The sequence below is a fragment of the Apteryx rowi genome, unplaced genomic scaffold (assembly GCF_003343035.1).
Source record: "Apteryx rowi isolate R43461 unplaced genomic scaffold, aptRow1 scaffold_150, whole genome shotgun sequence".
NCBI lineage: Eukaryota > Metazoa > Chordata > Aves > Apterygiformes > Apterygidae > Apteryx > Apteryx rowi.
In genome coordinates this window covers 960,721-974,991 of record NW_020447753.1, presented here as the reverse complement: position 1 = coordinate 974,991, position 14,271 = coordinate 960,721, and the positions used below count along the sequence as shown (strand labels likewise).

Genomic DNA, 14,271 nt, shown 5'->3' with positions numbered 1-14,271 from the left:
TTTTATTTTTCTTAAAGATTCTACAGAATTGTAGAAAGGAAAAGAAAACCTTATTTCAAGCATTCAATTACAAATTAATATTCACTATATACATTTTGTGTACATAGACCACATTATGTACTTCAGAAATACGTACTGATGTAGCAACAGAATCATATACACAAAAGTGAGAACACACGGCAAAAAGCTCAGGTTATGTTTTACAAAGGATACAGACATGACTCTTCACATCATTACGAAGTCCTTTACGAACAAATTCATATGCTTCTTCCTTCTTCCCTAAACAGTTCAAGGTCAATCCTTTCATAGCCAGTGTCTCTGTAAGAAATATCATATGCTTACGTTTGACTTCCCATATGCCAGTTCTACAAGACAGATATCCTTTGAAGCTGCTACACAGTTCCCCAATACATGATAACTTTAGATCAGGGTAGCTGCCTAGCACAGCTGAAGATTGTTACACAGTATTTTCCTTTTTGAAATCAGTCTTAAAAGACCATGGCAGAGCACCATACAGTTGTGACAAACACAGACAACACAAACTTCATTAAAGAAATACAATGGTTAACTCTCTTAAAGCAGTTAAGAATAAGCAAAGCAATTTTAGAAAGCTTTTCATTGTATGTTAGAGCTCAAGGTAGGCAAAACATGAAAACTTTCATTAGGTTTTATTATGCCATAAGAAACAAAGATCTTTGTCATAATCACCTTCTCCATGAAAAGACTGCTTATAAAGCCTTAGTTAAGAGTAACATTACCTTCTATTTTTGAGGTACAAGACCTTCTCAAAGTATACGTTTGATAGATTTTGTCAGTATTCAAAGAGGCACAAGATTGCAAATGATATGGTGGTATGACTATTGCTCCTCCGCACCATTCTTCAGGGCACACTATGGGAAACAAGTTGCATGTACGCCCAAAAGCTATTCCAGATTCATGTCTTTTTTTCCTGCTAAGTAGTAGATCACTTACTTTTGGCCTCTGCTAAAAGAGTACATTAGTCACATTTTCATCCTAGTACTCCGACTTTCCTGCAACTACAACCTTTTCCCCCATACTAGTGGAAAGGGCATATCGTCTCAAGGTCAGTCATAAGCCAAGAGGTCAGCTTGAAGTTTAATGGGTAGACCTGTCTCTTAACGTGATTTTCTGTAAAAGTATACCTAAAGTAAACAATGAGCCAAAAAAGGAACCAAGGTTTGGGTTTTTTTTTGTTTTGTTAAAGTCATCCTAAAAACATACTGCAAGAATACAAAAAGCCAGAGCATTACCTTGCCAGTAATATCTGGAAGTCTGAAAAAGAGCATCCCTACTGAGTGAAGGAGTTCAGCCTTCTACCAGGGAGGTAAGTGACCAACTTCAGCAATGCATCTGTTTGTCACCTTCTCACTAGAAGTTTCTAATTCCTTATCTCTGAAGCTAAGTGTGACAACAGTGCAGCTTCCCATCAGATCATTTCATTGGTTTAGTTCTGCTTCAGCTGTTCATTCCAGGCTTTGCTCCCAAGCTTCAAAGCCATTAGTGGCTCAGAGCCCAACTAATACGTGGACTGCCAAGGGAGCTATCTGTCCTGGAAAAGTTTAAGAGAGCAACAGCAGACAAAACCATAGAAATGTATAGTGAGAGGTTATAAAAATGCAAGTGCTAGTAGAGACAAGTGCATTAGGTCACAGAGATAGGCAGGCCTCTCTGCAGCTTTGAGGAAGCTCAGATACCATACTTTTGTCTCTAGGAAAGCAATGAAGACAACCAAGAAACAGCAGGCACTGATAGAAGAATCAAACAAGAAGGATCAGCCACAAACATTTTTCCTATCTGACCATAAAATCTTGAAATGATTTTAGTGACAGAATACATGCACACAGAGTGTTAGAATGCTTCAACAGCAGACAACATTCAGTTTCAGAAGGAAAGATTTCCTGAAGCAAGTAATGGAAACCCCATAACACGCCAGGACTAGAGTATCTTATGGGGGATTAAGTTTTGACAGATTAAAAAAAATAAAATAAAAGCCACATTTTCCTAGCCACTTTCCTGCAATACTTATCAGAACAGGATGTCCATATTGTCTTTAGCTTTAAGTCTTAGCATCAACAGTATTACACTTAACTGTGTTCCTTATAAGCAGCAACTTGAATTAACTTTCTCTACTGCAAATCAAAGTATTCACTTGCCAAGGAAAGCAAGATTTTTAGTTCCTTGGCAAAACACCTTAAAAAAAAAAAAAGAACAAACAAACCACACACCCACAGAACATACCCACATACTAGCATTCTGATCTGGAAACCTAAAAAGGCAACTTACTTGGAAGCTTAACTGAAGTGTGCTTCCACCATATATTTTGATCTTCACCATCCCATCATACACGAGTGCTTCAGGCTATGAGCTAACACAGAGACTTAGTCTGAATACATCAAGACTGAAATCCAGAGTATTATTCAATCTTAAGGACAGAATCATACTCAGTGAAAGGATCCTTTCTTTCCCAGTACTATGGAATAGGCTGACTGTATATTTAAACTCATGACAGGGAGAAGGGGGGGGGGAGGTCTCTTGAGGTCTGCAGTTACCTCCATGTTCAGCAAACTTCGGGTTAGAGAGGATCATCTTGCAGAACTTGAGTCCATTTTTGTATTGTTTTTGTTCATAGCATTTCTGGGGGGTGGAAAAAAAAAAGGGTTACAATTACTGAAACGCTTTTAGAAAACAGTATCTTAACATACTAGTACAAATGCAGTAGTTCTTTCAGTAAGGTACCAGCAATTAGATCACTAATGAGTGCCAGTTGAATGACTATTCATATTACATTGCCTCTCTTTAGCATTCACAACAGTATCTGCCTTCATTTACTTGTGGCTAATGCTCTACCTCATAGTCTCTGCTGAAATCTAACTCTTGGTAGGTAACAAGTCAGAAACTCTTTTACAATAGGAATAGGAAGGACAAGTAGAAGTGTCTTTACTTTGAAATGGAAATCCAAGACAGAGAGCTTGATTCAACAGAACTTTTGAGAAGATTCAGAGGCTTAAGGAATCCAGACATTCCTCTCAACATCCCATTTCACTGACCTAAACTTCTCAGAGTAAGAAGCCTCAGAGGGAATACTGTCTCCCATGCAGACTTTTTCAAGAAAAAAGAAACCATGAAGTAAGATAGGTCTATTTGTGACCTCAGGAAAGCCATATACGGAGGGAGGGAGAATTCACCAGGGTATTAATGAGTTAGCTACTAGCTGGAATAATAATACAGCCAATGTCAACTTACATGATCAATAGATTTAAAAAAAACAATGCCATTCCAGTGTGGGAAACAAGGAAAAAAGTCCTTGTGAACCCAGGCGCCCTTACTTCTAAGGAAAGAAATCAGCTCATTAGAAGTCTGCCAGGTTTGTGTCATTTAGGACTAATTACTAAACACTATAGTTGACCATTTTTAAAAATAAGTTTACTTAAACCAGTTAAAGGCATACTTATATTAGTAAGCACAAAAGTGATTTAAGGTCATTTAAGTCATGCTCACATTTCTTTTCCCGAAGGAAAGCTACAACAAAAAAAAAAAATACAGACTTAAATTGGCATCACTTTAAGCAAATACAGTGTGTTGTCCTGTTCAAATTTAGACAGCTCTTCCAAACAGAAACTGTTTTTTCAGATAAGTAATTCAGATCATTAATGCTCTCTACTAGATCACTTCCACTCCAATCAATCTTCTGGGACAGAAGTAAAATCTATTTAGAAGTACACATACAAAAAGACATTTCAAAGCCACTGTCCCCTCACATACTTAGAATTCAACAGATATTATGATAATGAGCTAGATTCCTCAATTCAGTGGCTATCCAAATATTAGCTGAAAACAGGCAACATTTGCTTTCTTCAGATACAGGCTTCAGCATGGCACAGGTCTTAGGAGTCAGTTGCTTTAACAGGCTCCTCGGAGTCAAAGGCTACTTAAGTTAAACAAATGCGTCGTGTAGTAACTTCTTTGCAGCCATAATAATTGCTACCAGGGTATCAGCAGTACAGAGATATGCCTATGCTCACTTTTGGATAACTAGCTAAGGTAGCAAAACAAGAATCCTTTCCCACAGTGCACGGTAAGGAGCTAAACTGCAGAGAGTTTAGACTCTGTCTAAAACTCAAGGCACTTTCAGTTAACCATGATTAACTGGAGACTAAATCATTGTATAGTCTAGGTTGGCAGGAACCTTTGGACATCACCTAAATTCCCCCTCGAAACAAAGAGGGCTAACCTTGACATTAGATCAGGTTGCTCAGTGCCTTGTCTGATTGACTTTTGGCAGTATGGACAGAGATTCCCAGAGACAACTACCATTATGCTATGGCAATTAACATTTAGACAATAACAGAAAAAAAAAAAAGAGAGAGAGAGAGAACTAGTTTCCTATCTTCATCTGAAACAACTCAGGATGCAAACTTGGAGACCTCTCTAGGGGAGGGGCAAAGAGGGGAAAATTCTCCCCTTCATAAGACGCCAAGTGTCATTTAAAAAAAAAAGTCTTGAGACATTACTGACAATGCTTTCAGTATGCTTTAAGTTTATTCAGGTATGTATTAAAAAAAAATTAACAAACAGTGACCATTCATCCATGTTCCTACAATTCTTGCAACATTGAGTGAAACTCAAAATACACAGTGATGCTTAACCATACAACAGAAGCTATTTGGCTCAAGAGTATACTTAAGACTGATTAACTATTTGAGGAAGTTAGAGGTATTATCCTTATTCTGACCTTTTTTTCCTCTCTCTAAAAGGCATTCCCTCTTGGCCTAGAACAAGAACTGAGCACCTAGAAAGTTATTTTAAGTAGGTACAATTTGAGCAAAACATACAGTAATAGCATTTGAAAGAGGGTTAGTCTTCAGTACCGTTGTGCTTGGTCTCATGTTCCAATCAACACCTTGATTATAAACCCAAATATCAGTAAGTTAAAAAAAAATGCTACTTAGAGCAGTTTAGAGCTTAGTTTGCCCCACACTACCTAATGATTTTTGAACCTACTATACAGTTATAACCAAATTTGAGACTTTTGGAAAACAAGCAAAACCACACATTTTCCAAAGGCTAACAGATGGATAGAAGAGAGAAGTTAATGCTCTTCACTGAGAGAAAAGCATGAGCTCAACACATACTGTTGTTTGGTTTGCTGGTTAGATAATCAGCATACTCATACTTGTCAATGAACAAACAGGTTAGCTCAAAACCTGTCACAGAATATAACATCTCTTGTCCAGCTGGTGGTTACCAGACAGAAGAGGAACTTGTGTTATCACAAGAGAGGAGCAGACTACAGAAAAACAGAATAAATCAGTACAAAACCTGACTTAATTTATTCCACTGCTTATGGTATAGTCTTATTGGTCAGTCAAAAGGTGACTTCTCAGCCCACATCTATTCCAGAAATAACTGCGGATGTTAGCTGGTAACCTTCCCCCTTCCAAGACTCTGCTAAGCAATACAAGTTATTTTATGGTCATCATCAATATATACAGATATATTGAAAGGCTTGCAGATTTAGCTGCATTAAAACCCAAGACTTCTCAATGTGTCTAAACTTAGACAAAGAACTGCTTTTAAATTTCTGTCTGTCAGACAACAGTGTACGAGCACATCATGCTCCACCTGTAACTTGTTTACAGTAGACCAGAGTTTAAGGCCACATGATGCTGTTCCATTTTGTAGTACAGAAGGGAATTTCCTGAGAAACCTGATGGCTCTGTTACGTATTCTCAAGTTGTATACTAATCAGGACAAATATAGCTTAAGTGTATTCATTTACAGCAGTCCCATTGAATTATGTTTTTTGATGCATTAGAATTTCAAGCTAATATGCTGGATTTTTAGAAACAGCTTTCTCTGTTGTGCTTAATGTGAGGCCTTTTATGGCAATAATTTCCTGCTAAACATTTGTGCTTTGGCTTTAATTCTTACACGCCTGAAATCTCAAAGGAAGCTTTTGGCAAGGCTAAAATATCATCTAACACTTATGCTACCAGATGTTTCAGGAAGGATGTTACTTCCTTTAGCAAATGTCTCATCTTGGTTTATTCCCTTTTTCCAGCACTAACCTAAAGATAAAAATCTGCTTGCAGACTTTGCTATACAGCTAAGCTAGACATCATTCTGTATATATTGCTGTAGGCAACAAACTAGACATCAAACAGCACAACCTCCAGGAAGTAACTATAAAGTTAAAAAAATTTTTTAAGAAGGATACGACAATTTAGAGCAAGAAGAGATTTAAAACTAACTTGCACTGCTTTGCTTTTCCTACTTAAGGTTTTACAATTCATAAATTCCAGTTAAATTTTTATAATACATCACCTTCTTTTAAACAGGGGGAAGAAAAAAAAAAACTTACACCTAGATAAATATTAACAGAATTGGGGCTTTGAATGGCTCTTTAAGGTTACTCACAAACAAAATGACTTCATGTACCACTGCTTAATTCTGTACGCTATTCATATGTAAATTATGCTTAACTATTTGCAAAACTAGGATAGTACCTATGTTTACAGACTTTACACCTCACTGGACAAAACATTTGTCACTTCAGTCTTTTATTGAGAGAACTGTTATGTTTTCAACATGTTAAAGTTTAATACATAGATCAGCAGTTTTAGAGCTGAAGAACATCTCATTATGCCCCTCGCACATTAACACCTACTTAAGGGGATTTTCAGAAGCCATCCAAAGTAGTAACCTCTACTGGCTACTCAAACAGGGTTGCAGTTGTCATAACTAATTTCCCTTCACTCTCCAACCCTCAGGCTTCTGAATGTGAAGTGGCATTATTTCAGCAACAACTCCCACTTCCATGTGAAAGCCAAATAAAAATGTAACATTACATTCAAAGAATTAGGACAGGTTTTTCATCAAACCAAATAGCAGCATTAAGCACAGCAACCAAGCTTCCTTGATCAACTTAAATATTTTAATAGCTTGACATCGTTTGAGATGGTTTCTGGCTGTAATCAAGCTGCAAGTAAGAAGTTTGGGACCAGTCTCATGGTGAGAAAGTGAAGTTTTCTTTAATAATGCTACTGTAATTGAAAAAAATTGTTTGCCATCTCTTGACATGGCACAGAAAGAATGCTGAAAGCCAGTAGCACTGGAAATCTGTCCAAGCTGCAATGGTGATTAAGTTTAACAATAAATAAGAAGAAAAAAAAAAGAAAACACACACACCCTACCACTGACTGCCATTCTGATCAGTATCTTTTACTGGAAGCTATCTGACAAGTATTTAAGGGCTGTTCAACTCTAACATGCTTTTCTGATCAAAACCAGTCACAATCAACACAGAAGCATCAGCATACTGTCAGTGTTCCTCCTCTTAATTGAAATTTAACACTTGAACCTTTTAAGAAACCTTCCTTGTTCTACTGCATATCCACAAAGCAATGTGTTTTGCATCTAACAGGCAATTGAATACTTTGCACTACAGTTCATGAAATTTCTTAGATAAGTACATTAATCAGGTTTTAGGTAAAACTCAATAAATATTGTTTGTATGCTAATAAATGTTTGCTAAGTTATTCATTAGCCTGATAGCAATGTCTGACACAATCTTGTTTGATTTTGATATCCAATTMACTTCTGAAAGAAATCAGTATTTGTGGTGGAAATGTTCTTTGCATCATGAAACATTTTGATATTTAGCAATACTGATGTAGGAAGCAAAATTGCCATGATACTATTAAACTTAGGAGGCTAGGGATCTCTGCCTCCAAAGTTAGTTTATTCTCTGAACAGCAACTGCCCCTCCATACTGATTTCAGCTTGCTGATGTTTGAAAGGATGGAAAAAAAAAGAAAGAATCAGTTTGAGGGGGGATTTCAGTTCAGGGAGGATAAGAACAAGGCTATCAGTATGACTTTCCCATTCTCACAGCATTCTAGATGCCTTGTCCCGTGACAACTCTGTCATAGTATCAACATATTCTTCTCCCCACACCCCAAACCCAACTGATATTTCATACATGCAGTGCCACTCCTACTTTGCTGGTGAAAGCATTTAACCTCATTAGCTGAAATAAAGAGGAAGCCAACCTACCTCCAGCCCTTCTCACTTCAATTGAGAAAATGTACAGGCCACATAGGTCACCCCGCCCCAAATCTGGGGACTTGGCCATGCAGAAGTGATGAGTCCCAGGCCACACGTGGTGGTGCAAAACAAGTGGCCAACATCAGACATAGTGGTAATATTTTGGTCATCACAGTTCTAATGTAATTGTAACATCTAAGCTTTTACTATCACAACTCTCTGTACATGAGAACCTTCTTTCCCTTAATTAGCTTTTTTGCTGATTAAAGTTCAAACATACAGATTACACAAAACAGATTTCATATTTCCACCCGTATTCTGTACAATAACCGTTGTAGCTATTGCATGTATTCCACTCTGTTGGCAGAATAAAGCTGAAATTGTGTTTATTATCATATTGAATGTGTACGATAAGCAAATGTTGTTCCAGAATTTTTTTTATCAGGGATACTTTTCAGCAGCCCTATAAACTATGCCCCTTTGGGGGGGGGGCAGAGGAGAGGAGGGAGAATCTGTTTATTAAAATATTTGCCTTAAATTAAGATCTACTCTGTGCTGTACACATACATTAAATAAAACTTGAATCCCTAGGATATCCTTTGCTTTAAGCAAAGAAGCAGAAACAATACAGAGATCATTTAGTAAGAAAGAGCTTTCTACAAGTACTTAGCATCTGTAGCTTCCTCACACTGAGTTAGTAGAGCTTCTCTGCAATTCATGAATACGTCTATGCCTCTGCAAAATAGAAACCATAGCAGCAACATTAGAAATCTGACAAGTCATAGTCTCATCATGCATTTTATACTGGTTTTTAATTTGCAGTTTGGTCTCTTTGGTACATCTACTCAATCTGCTGCATCTCCTAGGATGAAACTGCAATTTGACTAGCAAGAACTCAAATTGAGCAGGTGCTCCAAAAGCTATGGGAACTGCATCTGTGAGTAGTTAGAGTAAATGAAACTATCAATGTGAACAGTGTTTTGGGGGACCTGATACATACACATGTATAAAACTCAGGTTTTAAAGGTTAAGCTTTTAATTAGACACCTTAAAACAAGCTCAAGGCAAATGCTGATGCAAGCCTAAAAGGCTAACCCCATCACAACATTCCATAGAAGATTTCATACAGTGGTTCAGATTACAAACTAAGAGAATTGTGTGAATTGTAAAAGATCAGGCCAGAGGCACACCTGACACAGGCCACCATAAGAGGCAAGGTACAGTGGCAGATGCACAGGGAGAGGCTTATTCATAAAACAAGCATTATTACAGCTCTCTCCAGAATGCTCTCAGCCTCCAGCGATTTGCAGCTCAACAGTCCTCTGAACCAAAGGGTACATCTTTGCACACAGAAAATTTTAAATAACTTATTTCCATGATCCCATTCAGTGCCTAAAACTTTAGCAGCTACTACATCTTGCAGCAAGGGGTTCCAGAGTTTAACTACTCTTTTGTTAAGAACTGCTCCTCCAGTTTGGAACCCACCACTTTAGAAGCAAGAATGTAAATGGTAGCTGTAGTTTCCATTTTGGAAGAAAACCAGACACGTCCCTACTACTCCAAATTGTTAGTGAGTTCAAGATCTTCTGTTATGGTTTTCCCCCTTTTAGAAGGTCATTTCATACTTTTCTCCCTTTTCCAAGGAAACTGGGGGGGGAGGGGGGCAGCAATACATACAGTGCTACAAATACAGGCTTACAATGGACTTTAACAGTGACACAATAGCACTCTTCTACCCAAAGAAGAAGGAATAATTCCTAGAATTCAATGGCTTTCAACTGCTGCGCACTGAAACTGTTTTAACACAACTCCCTAAAAATCTCAACCCTTACAACCCTTACAAGTAATTCAGCTCAGAGCTCATGCTATGTCTATGGTAAGTTAGGATTCCCAAACGTAACACATGAATCTACATGGAATTTTACCTGCTATCATTCAATTTATTCCAAAATCATACTTACAGCAGTAAAAGTGAAGGCTGTCTGAAAAGCTGCAGGAGTAGCTTAGTATGACTGAACTCATGTTGCTATTTGTCACTTCTACATAACTAATTTAGAAAAAGTTCCAGCCAAATCTTTGTGGGGCTTTATTCTGAAAACTTACCATTTATCCATACAGGATCTTTCCTTAAGAAAAGTTCAGCATGAATAAACAACCAGTCTCATTCAGTGGAAGCCTAGTTCGAGGGTGATGACAGTCAGAACTCCTCTGGCAAATTAAAACAGGAATATTTGGGATACAGTCTTCTCCAAATTAGACTTCCTTGAATCACTAACAACTGTGAGGCATGATTTTCCCTTATCAAGATTCATGCTGTCTTACTGCTAGACCTATAGATAAAGAGATGATTGGGTATATCCCGTGCAATTCTATCAGTCTGCAGTTTGCCAGCTACCTTCAGCAACCCTTTCAAAAGTTATTATCAAGAAAACAGGCTGCATTCTTCCTATGCTATCCCCCTCCAACAACACAAGTAGCAACTGTACCCAAATCAACAGGCTTATTAGTTACAACAGAGTTTAGTGACAGCTCTATTTTTAAAGGAACTGATTTGTTAGATTTCAAACATCCACTACCCCAGATTACGACGGCTACCTCAGCTCTGTTACTCATCCACCTTGTGAGACATTAGTTAGCATAGCACCATACCTTCCTAATCATTGAGTTTAATAGTTTAGCAACTCCCCACACCAGGAAACTGCTTATTTGCATGCTTACAAGCCATTATTATTTCATGAAATAAAATGAAAACTGTTACAGTTTAATGCATAGGAATTAATTGCATCATCTCCTACAAACACTTGTATACATGACTTATCTGAGAAAGAATCTGCTAAGAGTACTGTAGAATCTGGGACAATAGACAGCAGGCAAGTAATTCCTCAAGAGAGAGAGGGCACATTAGATCATTTAAGTTTTCTTCACAAAAATGTGAAGAATATATGCCTCAATGAACTAAGAAAGCAACAAGTTATTGCTACAAAATGATATTCTTGCAGGTTTYGGGGACTTAAAGTCAAAGGGAGTAATGGCTAAACTATTCTTCCAAATCAGCAAGAATGATGCCTTGCATCTGAAAGGGTACTGTGACTTACCTCCCTTGTAACAAAATGAAATATTAACAGACTATCCTTTCCTTAAGGGAAACATATTTGCAACTAAAGAAACAAACCTCTTTTTACATAACAGTAATATATGGAATTCATTAAGAAATCAAATGATCAGTTATTTAAATGCATGATACTATCCACAGTTGTATTAAACATGGAACAAATACAGGGACATGGTACAGGGCAGACACCACCAGTCATTACAAGACAGTTACCTGTTCTTAAAAGAAAAAGTCTGGACAACTAAGCCACTGCTTTCCTCTGAGCCACTGTGATGGACTGCTATCATAGTCTGTCTAAATAGAGTTGATTTCATTCTATTAGATTTAGTTTGATTTCTTAAACCTATTTTTAAGGTGAGATATAGTTTGTAATCTGGGTTCTCAAACAGAAAAGTTAAAGTTACATAAACGGAAATATCCTTGAAGGCAAACTTAAAACCTACTCAGATATGCAAAATAAAAGATCTCCCTAAACTTAATAGAAGTAGACACCAAATGCAAGTTACCAAACTCCAGCATTACCAAGAAACACTTGAGTTACCGTACATACCTGTTTGTTTTAGATCCAGTCTGTCCCATTTCCTTAAAAAAACAGTCACAGAAGCTCAACTATAGCTGAAGCCTGCTTTTTAAGTGTGTGTGGGGGGGGGGAGGTGGGAAGTATTCCTGTATTAAGCCTTTTTGGATGCCTTTCTCTCTTCCCGTAAAAGGAAGAGCCAGGAAGTTTCTGAACACTTCCTCCATGCCTTGTGCAAGACTGGGAAGTGAAGCAGAAGGGAGCTTGAAGTTGGTCAGCCTCTCCCTTCCAAGCAATGTCACACCTGTAAGCAAGATAACAGCTTCCAGTGCAAGAGCACTTAGCCTAAGAAAAAAAAACCCACAGAAGAGTGGAAGCAAGGTTTAAAAGACAAACAGATCTGGAAGTTAAGACAGTAACAGAGAAGAGCTCTAGCACTACCTCTTACAGCCATACACAGAAACAAGAACTATTACCTACATGCTAGAGTTTCACCTATGCTTCAATGGCACTACTTATGTAATCACATCACAGCTAGTTTTAAGTCAGCTTGTTCAAGTACTGCCAAGCATGCAGACATGCAAACTAATGTTAAACACTACTCACCCAGCTTCTTGAGATTTCACAGCTCACACTGAACTCCCTGAGGCCATGCTAGCTCTGTGTAAGCTGGGTTCACTATTATTTAGGCATCTTGTTCAGACCGTTAATAACCTCTCTCATATATGTATATATACACATACACACCCAATGAGCAACTCCCAAGTAATTCTCGTGATCTCTGAACCTTTGTGTTTCCCATTTCATAACTGCTAATTCTCTGCAAAGTGTTTATAAAAATACTTAGACTTAATATGTTAACCCAGTTACCTCACATCTGTTCCAAGTGATTAAATCATTACATGCTTGTAAAGTTCTGTTATACAGCCTCCCACATTCACAGTATTTTGTTGATTTCTAAAATGCCCATTGCATCTCCAGTCATTTCAAGTATTCTGGCAGTGCTAAAGTAGGCAAAAGCTGCTTTGATCACAGAATAGGCTTTAGCACTACATGCTGTATTACTGCACTATAATATTCTTAAACATGTCATCCAACCCAAAGGTTGGATTTGGACTATGTAGACACTACTATTCCAGGAAGAGATAGCCATGAAAAAGTCAAAGCTAATAAGTAGTAAGAAGCTAAGTTTCAAGAAGTATATGAAGTGACATATGAACAAGCAAAAGTTTAACACTTTAGGAACAGTGACTAGCCACAGCATAGCACATCAGTTAACTCTTCAGAAGGCTTTAGAAAGCAAGTACATTTCCATATGAGCTTCAGTGAAGTTATATTTACCTCCTTTTCCTCACCTAAGCAGCTATGTTTGGTTCACTGTGCAATACAAGAAAGAAGAGGTTGTCTAGAATATGATCTTCTAAAAAAGCTCTTATATTTATCATTTTAAAAAGTTAGAAGTGATTGCTACTGTGAACTTGTTTGCTACTAACAAGAATAATCACTTAACTGTTCTAAAATTAGTAATTTATTTTTAGCAGAGAGAAAGAGGAGCACTAGAATGACTTACTAAGATGCATACCATAAGCATGCAGTAAGCAACAAATCACCATTAAGCACTATTAAATCTTTAAAAATCTACATACTACCCAAAGCCAGCAAAAGAAAAGCACTCCAAAGCACCTGCTGAAGTGCACCAGCCACATACAGAGTACTGAAGCTTACATATGCTCTTTGTTTTGAGTTCAGCTTCCTGAAGTTAAAATGCTCATCTCTTACCTACAAAATTACTGAAACTAACCTAACAAGTTCTGATATAACTAAAGGAATTAGCATAGGCCAACATTTTACCATTGTGCTGCACAGACCTCCTCTGTCCCGGAAAGGCAAATTGGCATAAAAATCCTTAAGTTTATTGAGGCTGGGACTCCATTAGTATCACTCAGACACTCAAAAAGCTTCCCCCCCCCCCTTTTAGACTTCCTTGAAAAGAGGCAGCATTAAAAAAAAAGTGATTAAGTAGAAAGTTATAGTCAAAATGATTTCTTTCTTCTAAGTTACCTCATAAACGCTAAGCGTCCTTGCACCATAAAGTCTAAGAGGTGAAGCACCCTATGCCAACCACTTAGCTGGGCTGCTGCAACTCCGCATGCAAGAGTTGAGAAAGCTTTTTGAAAGGACTTACAGAGTCAGGATAAGTTAAACTGCCAGACATCTTCAGCTACACTTCAGACTTCCTAGTGAAACAGCTTTAATCTAGTAAAAGGGACATCCTTACTGGAAAGGAAGTTCCTATGGAGAGCAACTTAGCAGAGACTCGGTCCTGCTATGCCCGCACCGTGCTTTGAGGTCTGCTCCAGCCCTCCTGAGCACGGTCGCAAGAGCACGAGGCGAGCGCTGCCCGCAGCGCAGCAGCCCCTAGCGCAGCCCGGGGCGGGAAAGCGGCTCTCCCCGAGCCCGCTTTTCCAGCCGCCCGCAAGACCGGCTCCGGCACGGACCCGAGCCCGCCTCCGCGGCAGGGCCGCGGCCGCCGCGCAGGGGGAGGGACGGCGAAGGCAGAGCGGAGCCGCGGCGG

General features: G+C 38.4%; 1 protein-coding gene across 18 annotated transcripts in view; it reads right to left on the bottom strand.

The window, feature by feature from the left end:
• NAA16 (N(alpha)-acetyltransferase 16, NatA auxiliary subunit) overlaps positions 1 to 14,021 on the bottom strand; it is a 75,389-nt gene extending 61,368 nt beyond the window's left edge. For 3 of the 18 annotated variants that reach the window (XR_003252362.1, XR_003252364.1, XR_003252363.1), the window contains exons 1-3: positions 13,882 to 14,018; positions 2,571 to 2,655; positions 214 to 318 (exon numbers count right to left, since the gene is read on the bottom strand). Coding sequence is in view for 12 of the 18 variants with exons in the window: in XM_026058934.1 (XP_025914719.1) it covers positions 214 to 318; positions 2,571 to 2,655; positions 13,882 to 13,911 (220 nt within the window). In the remaining 6 variants the exon portion in view is untranslated. Of the gene's footprint in view, positions 1 to 213; positions 319 to 2,304; positions 2,387 to 2,570; positions 2,656 to 8,076; positions 8,095 to 8,733; positions 8,803 to 10,170; positions 10,474 to 11,729; positions 11,831 to 13,881 lie in introns of those variants that run through there. The other 15 variants (XR_003252365.1, XM_026058937.1, XM_026058934.1 and 12 more) reach the window with 13 other exon arrangements.
• Positions 14,022 to 14,271: the final 250 nt, after the last annotated feature.